We start from the raw sequence: 17,097 nt of genomic DNA on the forward strand, positions 1-17,097 counted from the left end.
TTCACGTACGACACGAGCTGGTATACCATCCAATCCCACAGATGTATTGACATTGAGGTTCTGAAATAGACTAGTTACCTCTACTTCATTCATCACAATTCCAGTATAAGCTGTTGGTTCTTCCATTCCTGCAAAGTCACCACCTGGATGATATACTCTTGCAAAGTGCTCGCTCAGTAATTCCACAATATCGACTGATTCGGTTACCTCCCTACCCTCAGCATTTTTTAAGATCATTCTACCATGAGCATTTTTCCTTTTACTTGCAACATATTGAAAAAACTGTTTGGGATTCTCTTTAGCCTGCGTGGCCAATTTCCTTTCGTAATCTGCTTTTGCTTTTCTTACCACCCTTGTTACCATCCTGGCCTGAGCTTTATACTGTTCCTGCACCCGATGGTCACCCTTCTCCTTAAATTTCCTCCACAATTGTTTCTTTTTTTGCAGCTCAAGCTTAATAGTGTTATTCATCCATTTAACCCCTAATTGATTTATTATTCGGACTCTTGGTATACAGTCAACCATTGCCTCCTGCAAACAGTTCTTAACCACCTCCCATGCACTATCAACATCCAGCCCTTGCAGTTTTACATGCCATGGCATTGAGCCAAGCACACACCTAAGCTTGTCATACTTACCAGCCCAGTAATTCCACATGTACCCTGTCTTAATTGTAAATTCGACTCCTTTAGCCACCTCCCAAGTCATGACTTTATGGTCACTCTCACCAATTGGTGGCAACATGGTCATGTTCATTACAGCCACATTCTCGGTTGCAATTACTAGGTCCAGCACTCTCTGCCCCCTGGTATTTTCCAATACATGTTGCTGTAGATAGTTGTCCCTTAATAACCGCATAAAATCCAATTCCTTCCTCCCATGTGCCCTCTCCTCTTTCCAGTCAATGTTACCATAATTGAAATCACCCATAATGATTACCCTCCTTCCACTCATTTCTTCTATTTGCTTATGCATACTATCCCCACCATCCACTCCATCACCCGGTCTATAGCAGCACCCAATTGTATATTTTGTTCTGCTGGATTGTATCTCACACCAAACAGCCTCAAATGTGTTTTTTTCCCCATCATGCAGTTTAACTTCTATACTCCTTGGCTGAAGATCATCAGCTATCATCAATAACACTCCTCCCCCCTTTTTATTCACCCTGTCACTCCTGAACACGCTATACCCGTCGCATTCAATCCCACTAGCTTTATCATCTTCTGTCAGCCATGTTTCACTAATACCGACAACCTCTGGCCTGGAAGTGCCAACCATGGCCAAAAACTCTTCCTTCTTGTTCCTAATACTCCTGGCATTAGTGTACATGAATCGCAGAAGCCCATTTGTCCCATCCTTACTTTGATGCCTTATACTAACTATCCCATTCTGATTTGTTGTCCGTCGTACTCGCTCGGGCATAATATACTCATTCGTACACTTAACTGCCCCCCTAAAGTCAGCATATCTACTTCCCCCCCTCTTAATAAATCTAGTTTCCCTGAGTCTGTACATCCACTTCCACATCATTCATCAACACTCTTTCAAGTCTCCGTACACCAACTCCATTCAAATGCAATCCATCCATCTTATATAAGTCCTTTCGCCCATCGAACTCATTCCACACATCCACAAATTCCACACCACTCTCCATGCATAACCCACGCATAAAGTCATTGGCAATTATGGCCCTCCTTCTAAACACTTCACTGTCATACCGCAGTAAGATACTCACCATCCTAACTCTCTCACTCTTCTCTTTTGCTACCTCAAACAACTCCCTCACATCCTCTATCATTTCCATTTTGTCCTGTTTCAAATCATTCGTTCCTGCCACGATTATCATCTCTTTCACCCTCTGTTTTTGCAGTCGAATAGATTCGCTGACGTCCTTTATGATCGCACCCGGCTGGTACGACTTCGTTAAACTCTCAATTATTACGCCTCTTAATAGCGAATCTCCATACAGCACTCGCTCCTTCATTTTATTGACGTTTGCAAACATTCTATTATTTGCCGTCACAGACTTCTGCCGGTTATTTGTCGGTACGTTCAACACACATTTTTCCATACGCTCCAGTTGTCTTTTAGCTCTGTGTATGGCACCATTCAAACGGGCAATTTCGCTACTCGCATTTATCTCACCATTTTCATTATCGATCAAATCATCCATTCTTTCTGTGTTTCTACCTTCAATTACATTTTCGGCGACGCTCTCACACCTATCTGGCACTACCACGCAATTCTCTAGCACACCGCCATTTTCTACATTCTGACTATCGTTCACGATATCGCTCTCGACACACGAAACACGCTTGAAGTCCTCATTCTCTTTACACTTTTTACACATATTAACTCCACTATCACTTTCTAACCAGACTCCCACCGCTCTTCGCAAGGCATACATCTCACAGACAGCACATTGCATAAATTCGTTTACATCAAAACTCTTAAACAAACATGGCGATCTGGCCGCCATTTTTTTCTTTATCGGTGCCATGTGTGCACTATCTTTTCTTAAAAATAATAATTAAAATAACAGAAAACACGCAAAAATTGTACAGACACACCAAGAAACAAAAAGCAAACAATACTACTTAAAATTCTAGTAAAATATCTAATGTTAACACAAAATAATACTAATCTTTTCAGGAGCTCTCGACAAGCCGACGATCTAATCAGTGCGACACCAAGCGGACTTCATTATCCGATAGAAGTTATCTATCTTAAGACATGTGATCTCAATACTGGAAGCTGTCTGCAGAACTACTAAACCACAGAAACTTACGTATTCAAATTTAACATGTATGAATCAGTGATATGAATTGATATTCTTCCAGCAAGAGTCACCCCTCAATCTAGAGACTATCAATCATAAAGTGACAGAAATGCAACAGCATTCCAAGAATCAAAACTTCATAGTAGAAATCAAAGTGAATGAAAGATCTGAATGCACTGCATAAAACAATAAGTTTTACATATTTCTGGAATAAAAGTTAATTGGAACATATAATAATTAAGCCATATAATTTTCAATAAATTCTAATAAATCAGTTTTGCACACTATATGTGATATGTGAACAGAAATGCAAGGATTTGGTTTTTGTGTGAATCCTACCCATAAAAGGATGTAAACCTAGAGTACATTAGTATTAGTACTGTGAGAAAGTATATATATAGTAAACTAGTATTAGTACCGTGACAAAAGCAACTAAGACTGGGAAGCTAGCATATTATGTCTGTGTTTCATGTACTAACACTGTTCCATTTATTCTCTTCTGGCTAGCTTGTCTGTTTTGCAGAATGAAAAACCTAAGTTTTCAGAATGAATCAGACCTCCAATATGCATTACAGTGATCTCACACAAGCAATTAAATTTATTTAGCCAAAGTTCAATAAACTGAGTTTTAAATGGTTTCGATTTCAAAGGTCCTTTAAAAATATACTTACTATTCAAAAATCAAAAACAAATCAGTCATATCAAGAATTAGGAATAATTTTTTTTCCTAAACAAATTGCTAAAGACACAATTTTTTTAGAAATGTTTCTCTTAAAATACATTAACATTATCAGAAATCAATAGAAATTCCTATAAATCTTATAGAAATTTAGCCAATTAAATTTAAATTAAACTTGATTTATAAATTAAATTTAAATTAATGTAAACAATTAAACTAAAATTTAAAAAATAAGAACTTACTTTGGAATTGACTCCAGAGCAAAGAAATCATCACTAGTCATGCCATATTCAGCTCCTAAGCAAAATCAATTTGAATACATATGAAGAATATATATGAATATTCATACAAAGGCATATACACATATAGATTATAACAAATATTCAGACAAGGGTAAACTGTAACTGCGATTCGTAGACCAGAATCTCATGCTAGTGGATGAATTATTATTATTATTGAAGCGACACCTCCTTGGAGTCCAAAGGTTCATTGCAAGAGACCCAAACTGTCTACACAATATCTATCCTACCTCTCCTTAAACCCACTAACAGACAAAATGCTCACAACTGACTCTGGCCACTCATTCCATTCACTCACCACTTTCCAAGCAAAAAATCTAGTCCTCATACCCCTACTAACAACTTTCTTACTCAACTTCCAAGGATGTTCCTCTACAAAGTGCCAAAAAAATTTTGCCTGCTTTAATCCTATAAAACCCTCTAAGCAACTTCAGTGTTTTTGCATATCCCCACTTTTTCAAATATCAACCAACTTCTGCAACCCACAATCTATCCTCATAGGGAACATTAAACAGCACACTTGCCACCTTGGTCACTCACCTCTGGAACATCTCCATCACACCCTTATACCTAAGAAACCCAAGTGATCAGACCTGAGCACTGACCTCAATATGTCCATATATGCATAATTTGACTTAATAGCCAAGTTATCTTATGAGCAACCTTAGCATATGCCCTCTAAACTTCAACTCTCCATCTACTACCAACTCCAAATCCCTAACTTCATCTATTTATCCCAAACTGAATATAACTTTTCATTTCTCAACATCAAAATGACACCCATTACCTTTTGTGATTACTGAATTACTTAAGGAATTCACAACATAAACTGGAATATAAATTAAAATAAACTTTAATATATACTTCCTATATTTCGGCAACGTCATGTTGCCATCTTCATGGGAACTTAAGATTAAGATCGGGAGGGAATTTGGCTTGGGTGAGCTCTAAGGTTTCCTTGAGCAGGACATTTGTGAATAGGGAGGAGACGTCAAAACTGACCATTATGTCTATGTTGGAGTGTAAGGTTTTGTCATCTCCTCCCTATTCACAAATGTCCCACTCAAGGAAACCTTAGAGCTCATCCAAGCCAAATTCCCTCCCAATATCTCAGCCTTATTTCAATTCACAATGAACTCAGGCTATTTCGTTTGGCAGGGAAAATTCTACAAACAGATAGGAGGACAGTCATGGGTTCACCACTCTCCCCACCCCTGGCCAACTTCTTTATGGAGACTTTTGAAGAGAAAGCTTTAAACTCTGTCCCCCAAAAAAACCTATTTTTATGGCTTCGCTATGTTGATGATGTGTTTGCTATTTGGCCACATGGCTCAGATACACTCCTCTCCTTCTTGACACACTTAAACAACCAACACCCCAGAATCAAGTTCACCTTGGAAAAAGAGGATAACAGCAGCCTCCCTTTCCTAGACATACTAATCACCTGCCAGCCTGATGGAATCTTCGTTTTCTCAGTTTATAGAAAACTCACCATACAAGCAGGTATATTCACCAACAATCCCACCACCACCACCCCTCACAACAATTTGGTGTTATTAAGACACTACATAACAGGGCTAAACTAATCTGTTCAAATGACAAGGCCCTAACCACTGAACTAAATCACATCCTTAACACGTTCTCAGCCAATGGCTACAACCCCCCCCCAAAAAAATCCAAAAAATACTAAAACCAGTAAACCACAACCCCCCTCTCCCTGCTACACAATAAAGATTACTCTAAATCACAGGTTCACAAACTTTTTTGGGCCACCGCCCACTTTGCAAGACATAAATTTTGTAATGGCCCCCATTATATAAATTATATAAAATTGGAAGTTTATTTTTTCACTTGGTTAGAGTATAATAAAATTAGTTTAATCCTTTATCCAAGTGTGAGCAAACAAAGTTTGCACCTGAAGTATCTTCAGGACTAGGGTAAAGTGATACAACACCAGGGCAACTCGTTGCAAAGGTGGAGAAAGCTACCAACACTCCTAACTCAGTATCTCCTATAATGCAAAACACATCTCCTTGCAGATATGTCTAATGTTATGCATTAAAGGAAGGGCCACTACCCAGACTAGTTTCAACCTTTATTGAGGTCTCTTCAGTGGGAGCCAGGCCCTAGTGGAAATACCAGGCAGAAGCATTAGCAGGTCATCTCTACCTATAGGAGTTGCCAAATGGTTGCATTATAGGAGATACTGAGTTAGGAGTGTTGGTATCTTTCTCCACCTTTGCAACGAGTTGCCCTGGTGTTGTATCACTTTACCCTAGTCCTGAAGATACTTCAGGTGCAAACTTTGTTTGCTCACACTTGGATAAAGGATTAAACTAATTTTATTATACTCTAACCAAGTGAAAAAATAAACTTTCAACATCTTTCTCTAAATCCAGAGTAATTTATTAAAAAAGGGTGGCACACCATTTGGCAACTCCTATAGGTAGAGATGACCTGCTAATGCTTCTGCCTGGTATTTCCACTAGGGCCTGGCTCCCACTGAAGAGACCTCAATAAAGGTTGAAACTAGTCTGGGTAGTGGCCCTTCCTTTAATGCATAACATTAGACATATCTGCAAGGAGATGTGTTTTGCATTATAGGAGATACTGAGTGAGGAGTGTTGGTGGCTTTCTCCACCTTTGCAACGAGTTGCCCTGGTGTTGTATCACTTTACCCTAGTCCTGAAGATACTTCAGGTGCAAACTTTGTTTGCTCACACTTGGATAAAGGATTAAACTAATTTTATTATATAAAATTGGGTTTATTTTTGTACAAATCAATTAGAAAAGTGGTTTTATATATTTTATATATATTTTAAAATGAAATATAATGAATATATTTGCTGATGTAAACATAACCTATTATACACACATATATACATGCTCTATTTTCTCATTGACATAGAAAATTGACATCTATTTTTATCTGACATGGTAAATTATCAAATGATTAAATAATTGAAATAAAAAAATTGATAAAAAAATTGATCATGTAAGATGGGCATAAGATGAATTAAAATGCAATATTTAAATTTTAAATGATTATCTAATCGCAAAATCACGAAAATAATTAATTTTTTAATATATATTATTAATTTCTTCTATAAAGAGCCACCGACCCCTAGACCGCCTGAACGCCCCCAAATGCTTCTGATCCCACTATAGCCCCCCTAGAAGGCTTCAGCGCACACTGGGGGTGGTACCGCCCACTTTGGAAACCTATGCTCTAAATCAATCACTATTCCCTACATCCGGGGAACCTCTGAAAAAATAACCAAAATCCTAAAAAAATATGACCTGACCTCTTGTTATAAACATATAGAAAATTAGCATCCCTTATCCGCTCCACAAAAGACCAACCACTTCCCCTAGACCTACCTGTAAACTGTCCTATTTTGGCCAAACAGGCAGGACAGCGAATATCAGAATTTCAGAACACAAGGACTACATCTGGTTTCACCAGTACAGCCACTCTGGGCTTGCAGACCATGCTCTGGATACTCGCCACAGAATATGTTGGAAGAAAGCCACAGTAATACACTGCACGCAGCAAGCATAAATTTGAAAGACTATTCATGGAATCAGCCTCAGCCCTAAAAAATGTGCCCAACCTCAACAGATTTGGGAAATGTACATCATGAGAACTTCAGTCCAATGCCCAAGAATACCTAATATAGCCCGCTAGGGGGCACCATCAGGAATTTAGGAATAACAGTAGTCTCCCTTGCTTCTACCTCATTTGCTGTTTTAGTGCCTGCGTGCACGTCTTAATCTTAAATTCCCATGAAGATGGCAACGTGACGTTGCCGAAATATAGGAAGTATATATTAAAATTTATTTTAATTTACATTCCAGTTTACGTTGTGAATTCCTTAAGTAATTCAATAATCATGTACAGCCAACGTATAAACCTTTCTACAAGCATTACCTTTTGTCCATACCAACAGCCTATTTAAAACATCTTTCAAGCTCTCCACATTTTCTTGATTAACTATTACTCTACCCAATAACCGAATATTGGGTAGAGTAATATTAGATTATTTCCTATATCAGTTATGTACAAATTAAAGAGCAGTGGTCCTAGTACAGAATGTATCTGTATATCAGCCACCCTCATATCAGCTCTGAAGTTCACCTGCTTGGATATCAGCCACCCTCATATCCACGTAACCAGTGTTATATCCAGTGCTTTTTTTCTGGTGGTACGCAACGGAACACAGTACCGGCACCTATTTTCTTAAGCTTTTAAAAATTTGTGATTAATTGACAGCAAAATGTATTATAAATATTCCAGTAGATGGCACTGTGTTCACGAATTGAATTTTCAGTTTTGATTACTCATAAGTTGGTACCTTGCTTTCCTGTTTCATAGGTTGATGAACAGGAAATTGTGTTCACTTCTGATTGCTTCCAATATCAGTTCTATGTTCACTCTGCAGCAGGCAGGTGTTCACTTGAGTTTTGAATTAATCTAAGTTAAATCAGTGCAATCATTGTTCAAAATGAGTAAAATAAGTAGTTACTTTATGCCAATGAGTAAAAAAAAGAAAGGCTGAAGCAGAAATTGTTGAATCTACTTGTGATCCTGTAAAACAGAAAACTAGCACCGAAAATACACTTGGAGAAGAAGGTTCACGAAACCAAGACTGAAGATTCACGTGGTCAAAAGGAAGCAGATTGTGATAATGATTGGCCTGAATGTTGGACACTTTTGCAGAAAAATGATTTCTGCAAGAGAAATGAGTGGCTGTATGTCAAGAATAAAATGTTGATACCAAAAGCAAGAAGCGATCTAGAGACAACGAGGGTATATCGGAAGATATACCCTCGTCGTTGCTGTAATAACATCTTTAAGGTGAGTACCGGCACCTTTTTTTCCAGAAAAAAAGCAGTGGTCATATCTATTCTCATTTCTTCTAATTTGCATAACAGAGTTCCATGTGGTATTCTGTCAAACATCTTTAAAAATCAGTAGAATCACTGTGTAGCCATATTTAAATTAGCTATCACTCTATTATAAACAGTTAGTAAACTGCTAAGGTATGACTGATCCTTCACAAAGACATGCTGCCTCTCAGAGTATCATAGTCTTATCCACCCATTTCTGAATTCTCTTTTTGACCAACTTTTCCAGTACTTTTATCACCACTCCTGAGATAACGGTTGGTATATAATTTGCTACTGCAATCTTAGAACCTCCCTTATACAAAGGAATAAATTTGCCCTTATTCCACTCCCTTGAAACTCTGCCACAGCTGAGACTTGAATTAAAGAACCTAGTCAGAAGCATTGCCAGTTCCCTTGCACATTATTTTAAATGCCACCTGATAATAACCCATCTAATCCCACAGTCATATTTACATTGAGATTCTGCAATATCTTAAAAACTTCCAATTCATTCACCTTCCTTCCTTCCCACATGAGTCCCTGTCACAGCAGTAACCTCACTTTGATATATCCTTGCAAAAGTGTTCACTCAACAACTATTTTATCTGCTTCTGTCACCTTGCTACTATCAGCACTTGTTATAGTTATCCTTCCCTAACAGTCATTCTTCCTCTTACTTGCTATGTAACAAAAGAATTCTTTGGGATTTTCTTTGGGCTGCTTGGCTAGTTTGTTCTCTTAATCTGTCAAACTCAGACCATAGGTCCACTAATCATACATCACTCCTTCTACAACAATCTTTGTATTAATTCATTTGCTATCAACATCCTCCTCCTCGGATCACCTCTATCATAGCATGCAGGAGACAATGATGATTTTGCTCATCTTTTTCACTTCATCCAACAACTCCTTCACATCCTCTCTCATAGAAAGCTTCTTACCACTCAGATCATTATTGCTAACCAAGACATCAGTTCTTTCAGCTTACATTTCTGCATCCAGATAGCATTGCTAATATTATTAATTTTTGCACAAGGGAAACAAGATTTTGTTACACTTTCATTAAGTATTCCTCTGATCATAGAATCTCCATACAAAATTTTCTCCTTGCCTTGTTTCTCTTGTTTATTCATATGATCGAGATTATTACCTCAGACCACTTACTTCTTTCTCTTCTTAGTCCTGCTAATCTGCCGTTTCTGCAATTTTTTAATTTCACACTTTGTCATGTGAAGAATAACATGTAAACATGCTAATTCCTTATTGATATTCACTCTTTTCTCCTGAACTTCCACCACCACATGTTCAACATTAATTCCAACATTAACATTTTCCAGCCAGTTGAGTGGTGAGAACGAAGTGATGGTAGAAATTAACATTTCTACCATCACTTCATTCTCACCACTCAACTGGCATACACTCCCAAACCACTTACTGCATACTTGCTCACCAGTATTGCTCTCCTTCCATAACCTTCAACTTTCACAATGAATACATCTGACACACACACAGCACTGTACTTGCAACAAGTTGCAGATGGCTGAAGTGATCCTTATCTACACTTTATTCTTCATAAAGGATCCTTATGTATTGCAGACACTTTTCTTCATGTTTACAGGGCATGATGTTTCTACAATTAAGTGACCCAATATGAGTTGAACTCTCATGAAGTCAAAATTCCATGGAACATCATACTATTGAAAACATATTCTAAGAAAAAAAAAAAAAAAAAACACGTTCAACTGAAAACTGGGATCTTGAATTTACATACGTTATTCAGTTGGAATAATATATTCTATATCATACCAACCATGGTCTGCTGGTAACCAAATGGTAGTGCCACTCACTGTGCCACCAAGGCTAGCAATATAAAATGCTAGCAGATCAATAAGTTTGATAGGATTAATCTTAACCATTTATTGCAAATGCAGAAAGAGCAAGCTATTACTATATTATTTTAATGTTCAACACAGTAAGGTAGAATGTTCAGAGGAGATAAAGAAGCTGTGGAAGAGGTGGAAAGTAAAGTTTCAAAGATTATAGAGGGATTATGGAATGAAGATTATGAGGACAAACAGAGTATGTGGACTACAGACACTGGTAAAAGAGAAAGAGGAATGATACAATAGAGATCTATAAACTTCTGAATGGGTGTTATAGGATATCATCTGATGAAATTTTTCATTTTTTGCTTGGTTAGGAAAGGGATAAGAGTTAGATTTTTCTCACAGAATAGAATAATCTGCCTGTTGATGTAGTGAGCACATCTAGTGTGAATGAGTTTAAGAGAAGGTATGAAAGTTGGCGTGGGTGATGTACAGCCTTTCTCAATGATCCCTTAACTCTCTGGAGGTCTCAGATTAATAATAATCTGCAGCATCTGAAGAATATGGGCTGCAAGGAACTATGTGTACACATATAGTATACTTGTACGTATAGTTCAAGTATGTATCAACAATATCAATTTTATATACAAGTTGATATTGTTCAGAGGTAAAGTTTCAATTATCAAAATGTCCAACATTTTTTCAATTTGATTATTATGATATTATTATGATTTCTGATTTAAATTTGCATTTTTCAAAAATGCAGCTATCAAATGGCAGTACTTTTGTTAAAAAAAAGGGGGGGAGGGAACCAATTAGTATGTGTCAGAGTGCAGTTTATAAACTTTTGATCTGTTTTTTTGCTCATTTGACACAGACATATAATTTTGTTTACTTAATTGTTCCACTATAAATAATATAAGTAAAGCCAAAACAGAAATGACTTTTAATTTAGATCCTAGATACAAATTTTCAGCAAATTCCATCTAGCCAGCATGGAATCTACCTAACCAGAATGGAGTTATTGTGATATATAATTTTGAAAAATCTGACTTGTCTGTGTCCTTATAAATGGTCTGAATGAAATGTGAAGATGGAGATGACTTCACAAATTATTTTGTAATGATTCTAAATACCAAATTTCACCAGACTTCTAACTATTAGAACACAGCAATACTTGCAAATTGACAAACAAAATTAATCTAATAGATGTTTATGCATTTTGTGAAATACATCTGACACAAGCAAGTCTTAATTTTTTTTTTACTTTATTTTCTTTTATTCTTTATTTCTTGTTCAAATAGAAGCATCTTGATAAAAAATGTTTAATATCAAGATTTAAAAACATGCATTTTTTTTTTAAATATATAAGAATTTGCTCCAAATGATAGTAGTAGAATTTAAAGAAAAGATGGAGAGACCAATAGAATCTTGGAAATATTTGTAGAAAATATATTCAAAATATACCCAAGTTGTGGTAGCACTGAAGTTCACAAGGTTATCAGAGCCCCACTGAATAATGGTTTTCTATTCTTCTATCATCCATAATAGAAATAAATTATTATTATTAGCATCTGTGTAGTGTAAGGATTTTTTCTCCCAGAATACAAGCAAACCAGTCAGAAGATGAAACCATAGTACACTATGCAGATAGAATGAACCACCCTAGGGTGAAGCTTTAATTAGGTTAACAAGAAGCCAAGTCAGTTGGTCATGAGCCACTGTGACTAACAAGCAGGGGAAGATATGTAGTGTAAGGTTTGTCAAATGAGAAAATGGAGTACAATATATCTTAGCAAAACGGTGGAATGGAAGTGCACTCAACTAAAAAAGACTTGGTATACACAAGAAAGAGAGTAGGTAAAATTACAACTAGCACAAATTGCAAAGTGTGGCAACTTAGTTGAAAAACACAAAAGAAAGGCATGATAGGAACTTACTCAAGCCATTAACTTCCTAGAATGTTTCCTTAAGACATGGTGATATGTTATCAAGTCCTGCTGCCTAAATGACATCAAGTTTACTTAATTCCTCATATACTTCCTACTTGCTCATTAGTTCATCCTCATTCCCTTCTACACTCAAGTTTCTCATGAAGTCACACTTGTGAGGCCTCAGCGAATATCTCAACTATATCATCTGCTCCAGTTACCAATCTACCATTTTCATCCATTAACATTCTCTTACCATAATCATTCTTTCCTCTATATGAAAGAACACTAGGATTTTTCTTGGCCTGATTAGCTTATTTCTGCTTTTGCTGTCCTTACCCAGGTCAGCTTCCTGGCCTGCTCTTTGTACTCTTCATGCAACTGATTATTATTATTATTATTATGTCCATGCAGTTAGCCTAGTGGCTGCGCTCTTCGCAACCATATGCCTGGGGGAAGGAGTGTTCTAGGTTCGATTCCCGTCGAGACATGAGGAGCTGAAGGATCTTCCTCAGTCATAGCCAAGTTAGCCGGTCTTGGGTGTGAACAGTAGGGTTTTTCCCCCAGTTTATCCCAGGGTTTTTCATCCCGCAAAGCAGGCAAACCGGTCTTGAGAACTCAACACTGCAGACATAGGATACACTGGGGCGTAGGGCTGACCACCTTATCCTATGAACGGTTTGAGGTCTGATGATTAATAAACCCTCAACACCACAAGGTAAAAAGAGAGAAAGGAAGATGAGATGAGAGATTATTATTATTGTACAGGCACCTCCATGGAGTCCAAAGACTCATTGCAGGAGATCTAAACTATCCACACAATCTTTCATACCTCTCCTTGAACCCATTAACAAACAAAGCACTAGCATGTGACTCTGACAGCCCATTCCATTCATTCACAACTCTCCAAGCAAAAAGTCTAGGCCTCACACCCCCTACTAACCACACTTTTACTTAACTTCCAGGGATGACCTCTATCATAGGTCAGGGTGAAAGAAATTACTGTAATGGCCGGAATGAATGATTTAAAAGGTGAAAAATTTGCTATGAGAGAGGACTTTTAAAGAGTTACTAGAGGCAAAAGAAAAGAGTGAAAGAGTTAAGATAGTGAGTCTGTTGCTACGGAATGACAGAGTAGAGTTGAGAAGGAGGGCCATAATTGCTAATGACTGTATAGGTTATGCAGGAGGAGGAGTGGTGTGGAGTGAGTTTGATGGGCAAAAGGACTTATACAAGCAGGATGGTTTGCATCTGAATGGATCTGGTGTTTGGAGACTGGAAAAACTGTTGCTGAATGAAGTAAATTGGATGTGCAGAATCAGGCAAACTAGATTTTGGGGGGGGGGGGGCTGTTGAGTAGATATGCAGACATCAGTGAGGCAGTTGAGTGTAAGAATGTGCATAATATGCCTGAGTTAGTATGAAGGTAACAAACCAGAATGGGATAGTTAGTATAAGCCGTCAAGATAGCGGTGGAACTAGGGGGCTTTTGCACTTTATGTACACTAATGCCAATAGTATTAGGAACAAGGAGGAGGAATTTTTGGTCTTGGTTAGCTCTTCCTGGCCACAGGTTATTGGCATTAGTGAGACATGGCTAAAAGAAGATGATATAGTTAGTGGGACAGAATGTGAAGGGTATGAAAGACAGAGAGAAAAGAATGGGGGGGGAGTGTTATTGATGATGAACTGCAGCCAAAGAGAATAGAAGTTTAACTGCAGGATAGTGACAATAGCACATTTGAGGCTATCTAGTGTGAGATTGGGGCCAGCAGAACAAAATATACAGTCGGGTGCTGCTATAGACCAGGCGATGGAATAGATGATGAAGATGCATAGGCAAATTGACTCAATGAGTGGAGGACAAGTAATTATTATGGGGGATTTCAACTATGGTAACATTGATTGGAAGGAGGAGAGGACACATGGGAGGAAAGAAATGGATTTGATGCAGTTACTAAGTGATCATGTAATGAAATATACTAGGGATTCGAGAGTGCTCGATCTAGTAATTGCATCTGAGAATTTGACTATAATGAATATGACCATGTTGCCATCAATTGGTGAGAGTGATCATAAGGTCTTGATCTGGGAGGTGGCTAAATGTGTTGAATTTTCAATTAAGACAGAGTACATGTGGAATTACCAGGCTGGTAAGTATGACAAGCTTAGGAGATTGCTTGGATCGGTGCCATGGCATGTAAAATTGCAAGGGCTGGATGTCGATAGTGCATGGGAAGTGGTAAAGGAGCATTTGAGGGAGGTAATGGCTGACTGCATACCTAGAGTCCAGAGAGTAAATCAAGTGGGAGTTAAATGGATGAATAACATCATTAAGCTTGAGCTGCAAAAAAAGAAACAACTGTGGAGGGAATTTAAGGAGAAACGTGACCTGTAGGCTCACGAACAGTACAAAGCACAGGCCAGAAGCGTAACTACTGTCGTAAGAAAAGCAAAAGCAGATTATGAAAGGAAATTAGCAACGCAAGCTAAAGAGATTTCCAAACAGTTCTTTTGATATGCTGCAAGTAAAAGGAAAAACGTATACGGCAGAATGATTTTAAGGAATGCCTATGGTAGGGAGGTAACTGAATCAGTTGAAATAGATTTACTAAGTGAACACTTTGCAAGAGTATATCATCCAGGTGGTGATAATGCAGGAATGAGAGAACCAATGGCTTATACAGGAATTTAGCTGAATGAAATGGAGATCAATAGTATATTACAGAACCTTAATGATACATTTGTGGGATTGGATGGGATGTCAGCTCGAGTCTTTCTTACGTGAAGCAGCAAAGGAATTGTCAGTGCCCTTGACCATATTGTTTAATTTAAGTCTCAGCTCAGGGTGAGTCCTGAGGGTGGTGGAAAAAGGGGAAAATAGTTCCATTGCATAAAGGAGGCTCCAAGACTGCTGTTGCAAATTACCGACTGATCAGCATATCAGGAATCATTGTCAAGGTTTTGGAGAAATTAGTCAAAAGTAAAATACAGGAAGTTATTTTCACTTGGTTATGCTAGGAATTATATATTTGGTTTAATCCTATATCGAAATATAAGCAAACACAGTTTGCGCCTGAAGTAATTTCAGGACTGGAGCAACTCGTGGCAAAGGTGGCATGACTTCACATCGCTTGCATTAGTATCCCATAATGCAAAGCACATCTCCTTGCAGACATGTATAATGCTATGCATTAAGGGAAGGGTCATTACCCAGACTGGTCATTACTTTCGACCTTTATTGAGGTGTCATCAGTGGGAGCCATTTAATAATAAGGTGTGACACCTTTTGGCAACTTGTACATGGAAATATGATTTCTGCATTACTTCCACTTTGGTATCACCACCTCTGGGTCTTGGATAAAGGATTTGGTTTAATCCTTTCTCCAAGTGTAAGCAAACAAAGTTTGCACCTGAAGTAATTTCAGGACTGGGGCAACTTGTGGCAAAGGTGGCATGACTTCAATAAAGGTCGAAACTGGTCTGAGCAGTGACCCTTCCCTTAATGCACAGCATTATACATGATGTCTGCAAGGAGATGTGCTTTGCATTATGGGATACTAAGGCAAGTGAAGTCATACCACCTTTGCCACAAGTTGTCCCAGTCCTGAAATTACTTCAGGTGCAAACTTTGTTTGCTTACACTTGGATAAAGGATTAAACCAAATATATAAATCCTAGCAAAATACAGGAATGGACAGAGAAAAATGGGATAGTGTATTGGGGGGGGGGGAAGCAGGGTTTTGTGAATGGTAAATCATGCCTCAGTAACTTGCTCATGTTTTATAATACAGTGATAGCTGAACTGGATAAGGATAATGGGTTTACAGTGATACTGCTGGACTTTGCTGATGCCTTTGACATACCACATAGAATTCTAATCAGTAAACTGCAGCACATGGGGATGGATATAGGGTTGATGAGATGGATAGGAGGGTGGTTGATGGAGAGATATCAGAGTGTAGTTTATTTAGGAGTAGAGTCCAAAAGAAGGCCTGTGACCAGTGGTGAGCTGCAGGATTCTGTTCTTGGACCACTGCTATTTAATTTGTCATTAATGATATAGGAAAGGATCTGAGAGGAACTGTTCATTTATTTGCCGATGATGCAAAGTTGGGTAGAGCAATAGTGAATACATATGATGTCAAAATTTTGCAGGATGATTTGGATAGATTGGCAGAATGGGCTCAGGAGAATGGATGTCAGTTTAATGTAGCAAAGCATAAGGTTATGCATTTTGGGGTGAAAAGATTAGCAGCAGTATACCACATTGGTGGAACTGTACTCCAGGAAATTGACAAAGCCAGAGATTTTGGAGTGTTGGTGGATAGGGAGCACATAGAAATGGGGCTAAATCAGCTCATCAGATCACTTGGTTACTGAAAAATACTTTGATAAGCAGAGACAAGCAGGTTATTGTTCCTCTTTATTGAGCCTTGATAGGACCCCATCTTGACTACTGTACCAGGGTTTCTTCTTGATGGGGAATAGGTGGAGAGGATCCAGAGATGAGTGACCAAGATGATAGCAGGTCTATGGAATGAACCTTATGAGAACAGGTTGAAGATTTGTGGGTTGCAAAAATTGGTTTATAGGCGTAAAAGGGATGATATGATTGAGACATTCAAATTATTGAGGGGGTTTAAAAGATTAATTCAGAGGAAATTTTTCAAAACAGGTCTGGTGGTGG

General features: G+C 38.0%; 1 protein-coding gene across 1 annotated transcript in view; it reads right to left on the reverse strand.

Moving 5' to 3' along the window:
• The window catches only part of LOC150106462 (glutathione reductase, mitochondrial-like), a 178,915-nt gene that overhangs the window by 129,558 nt on the left and 32,260 nt on the right, over window positions 1-17,097 (reverse strand). The window contains exon 5 of the mRNA XM_090392455.1: window positions 3,704-3,758. Within this exon, the coding sequence (XP_090248581.1) occupies window positions 3,704-3,758 (55 nt within the window). The remainder of the gene's footprint in view (window positions 1-3,703; window positions 3,759-17,097) is intronic.

This window comes from Typopeltis vanoorti, chromosome 5 (genome assembly GCF_054136105.1).
Source record: "Typopeltis vanoorti isolate ZY-2024b chromosome 5, IOZ_Tvanoo_1.0, whole genome shotgun sequence".
Classification (NCBI taxonomy): domain Eukaryota; kingdom Metazoa; phylum Arthropoda; class Arachnida; order Uropygi; family Thelyphonidae; genus Typopeltis; species Typopeltis vanoorti.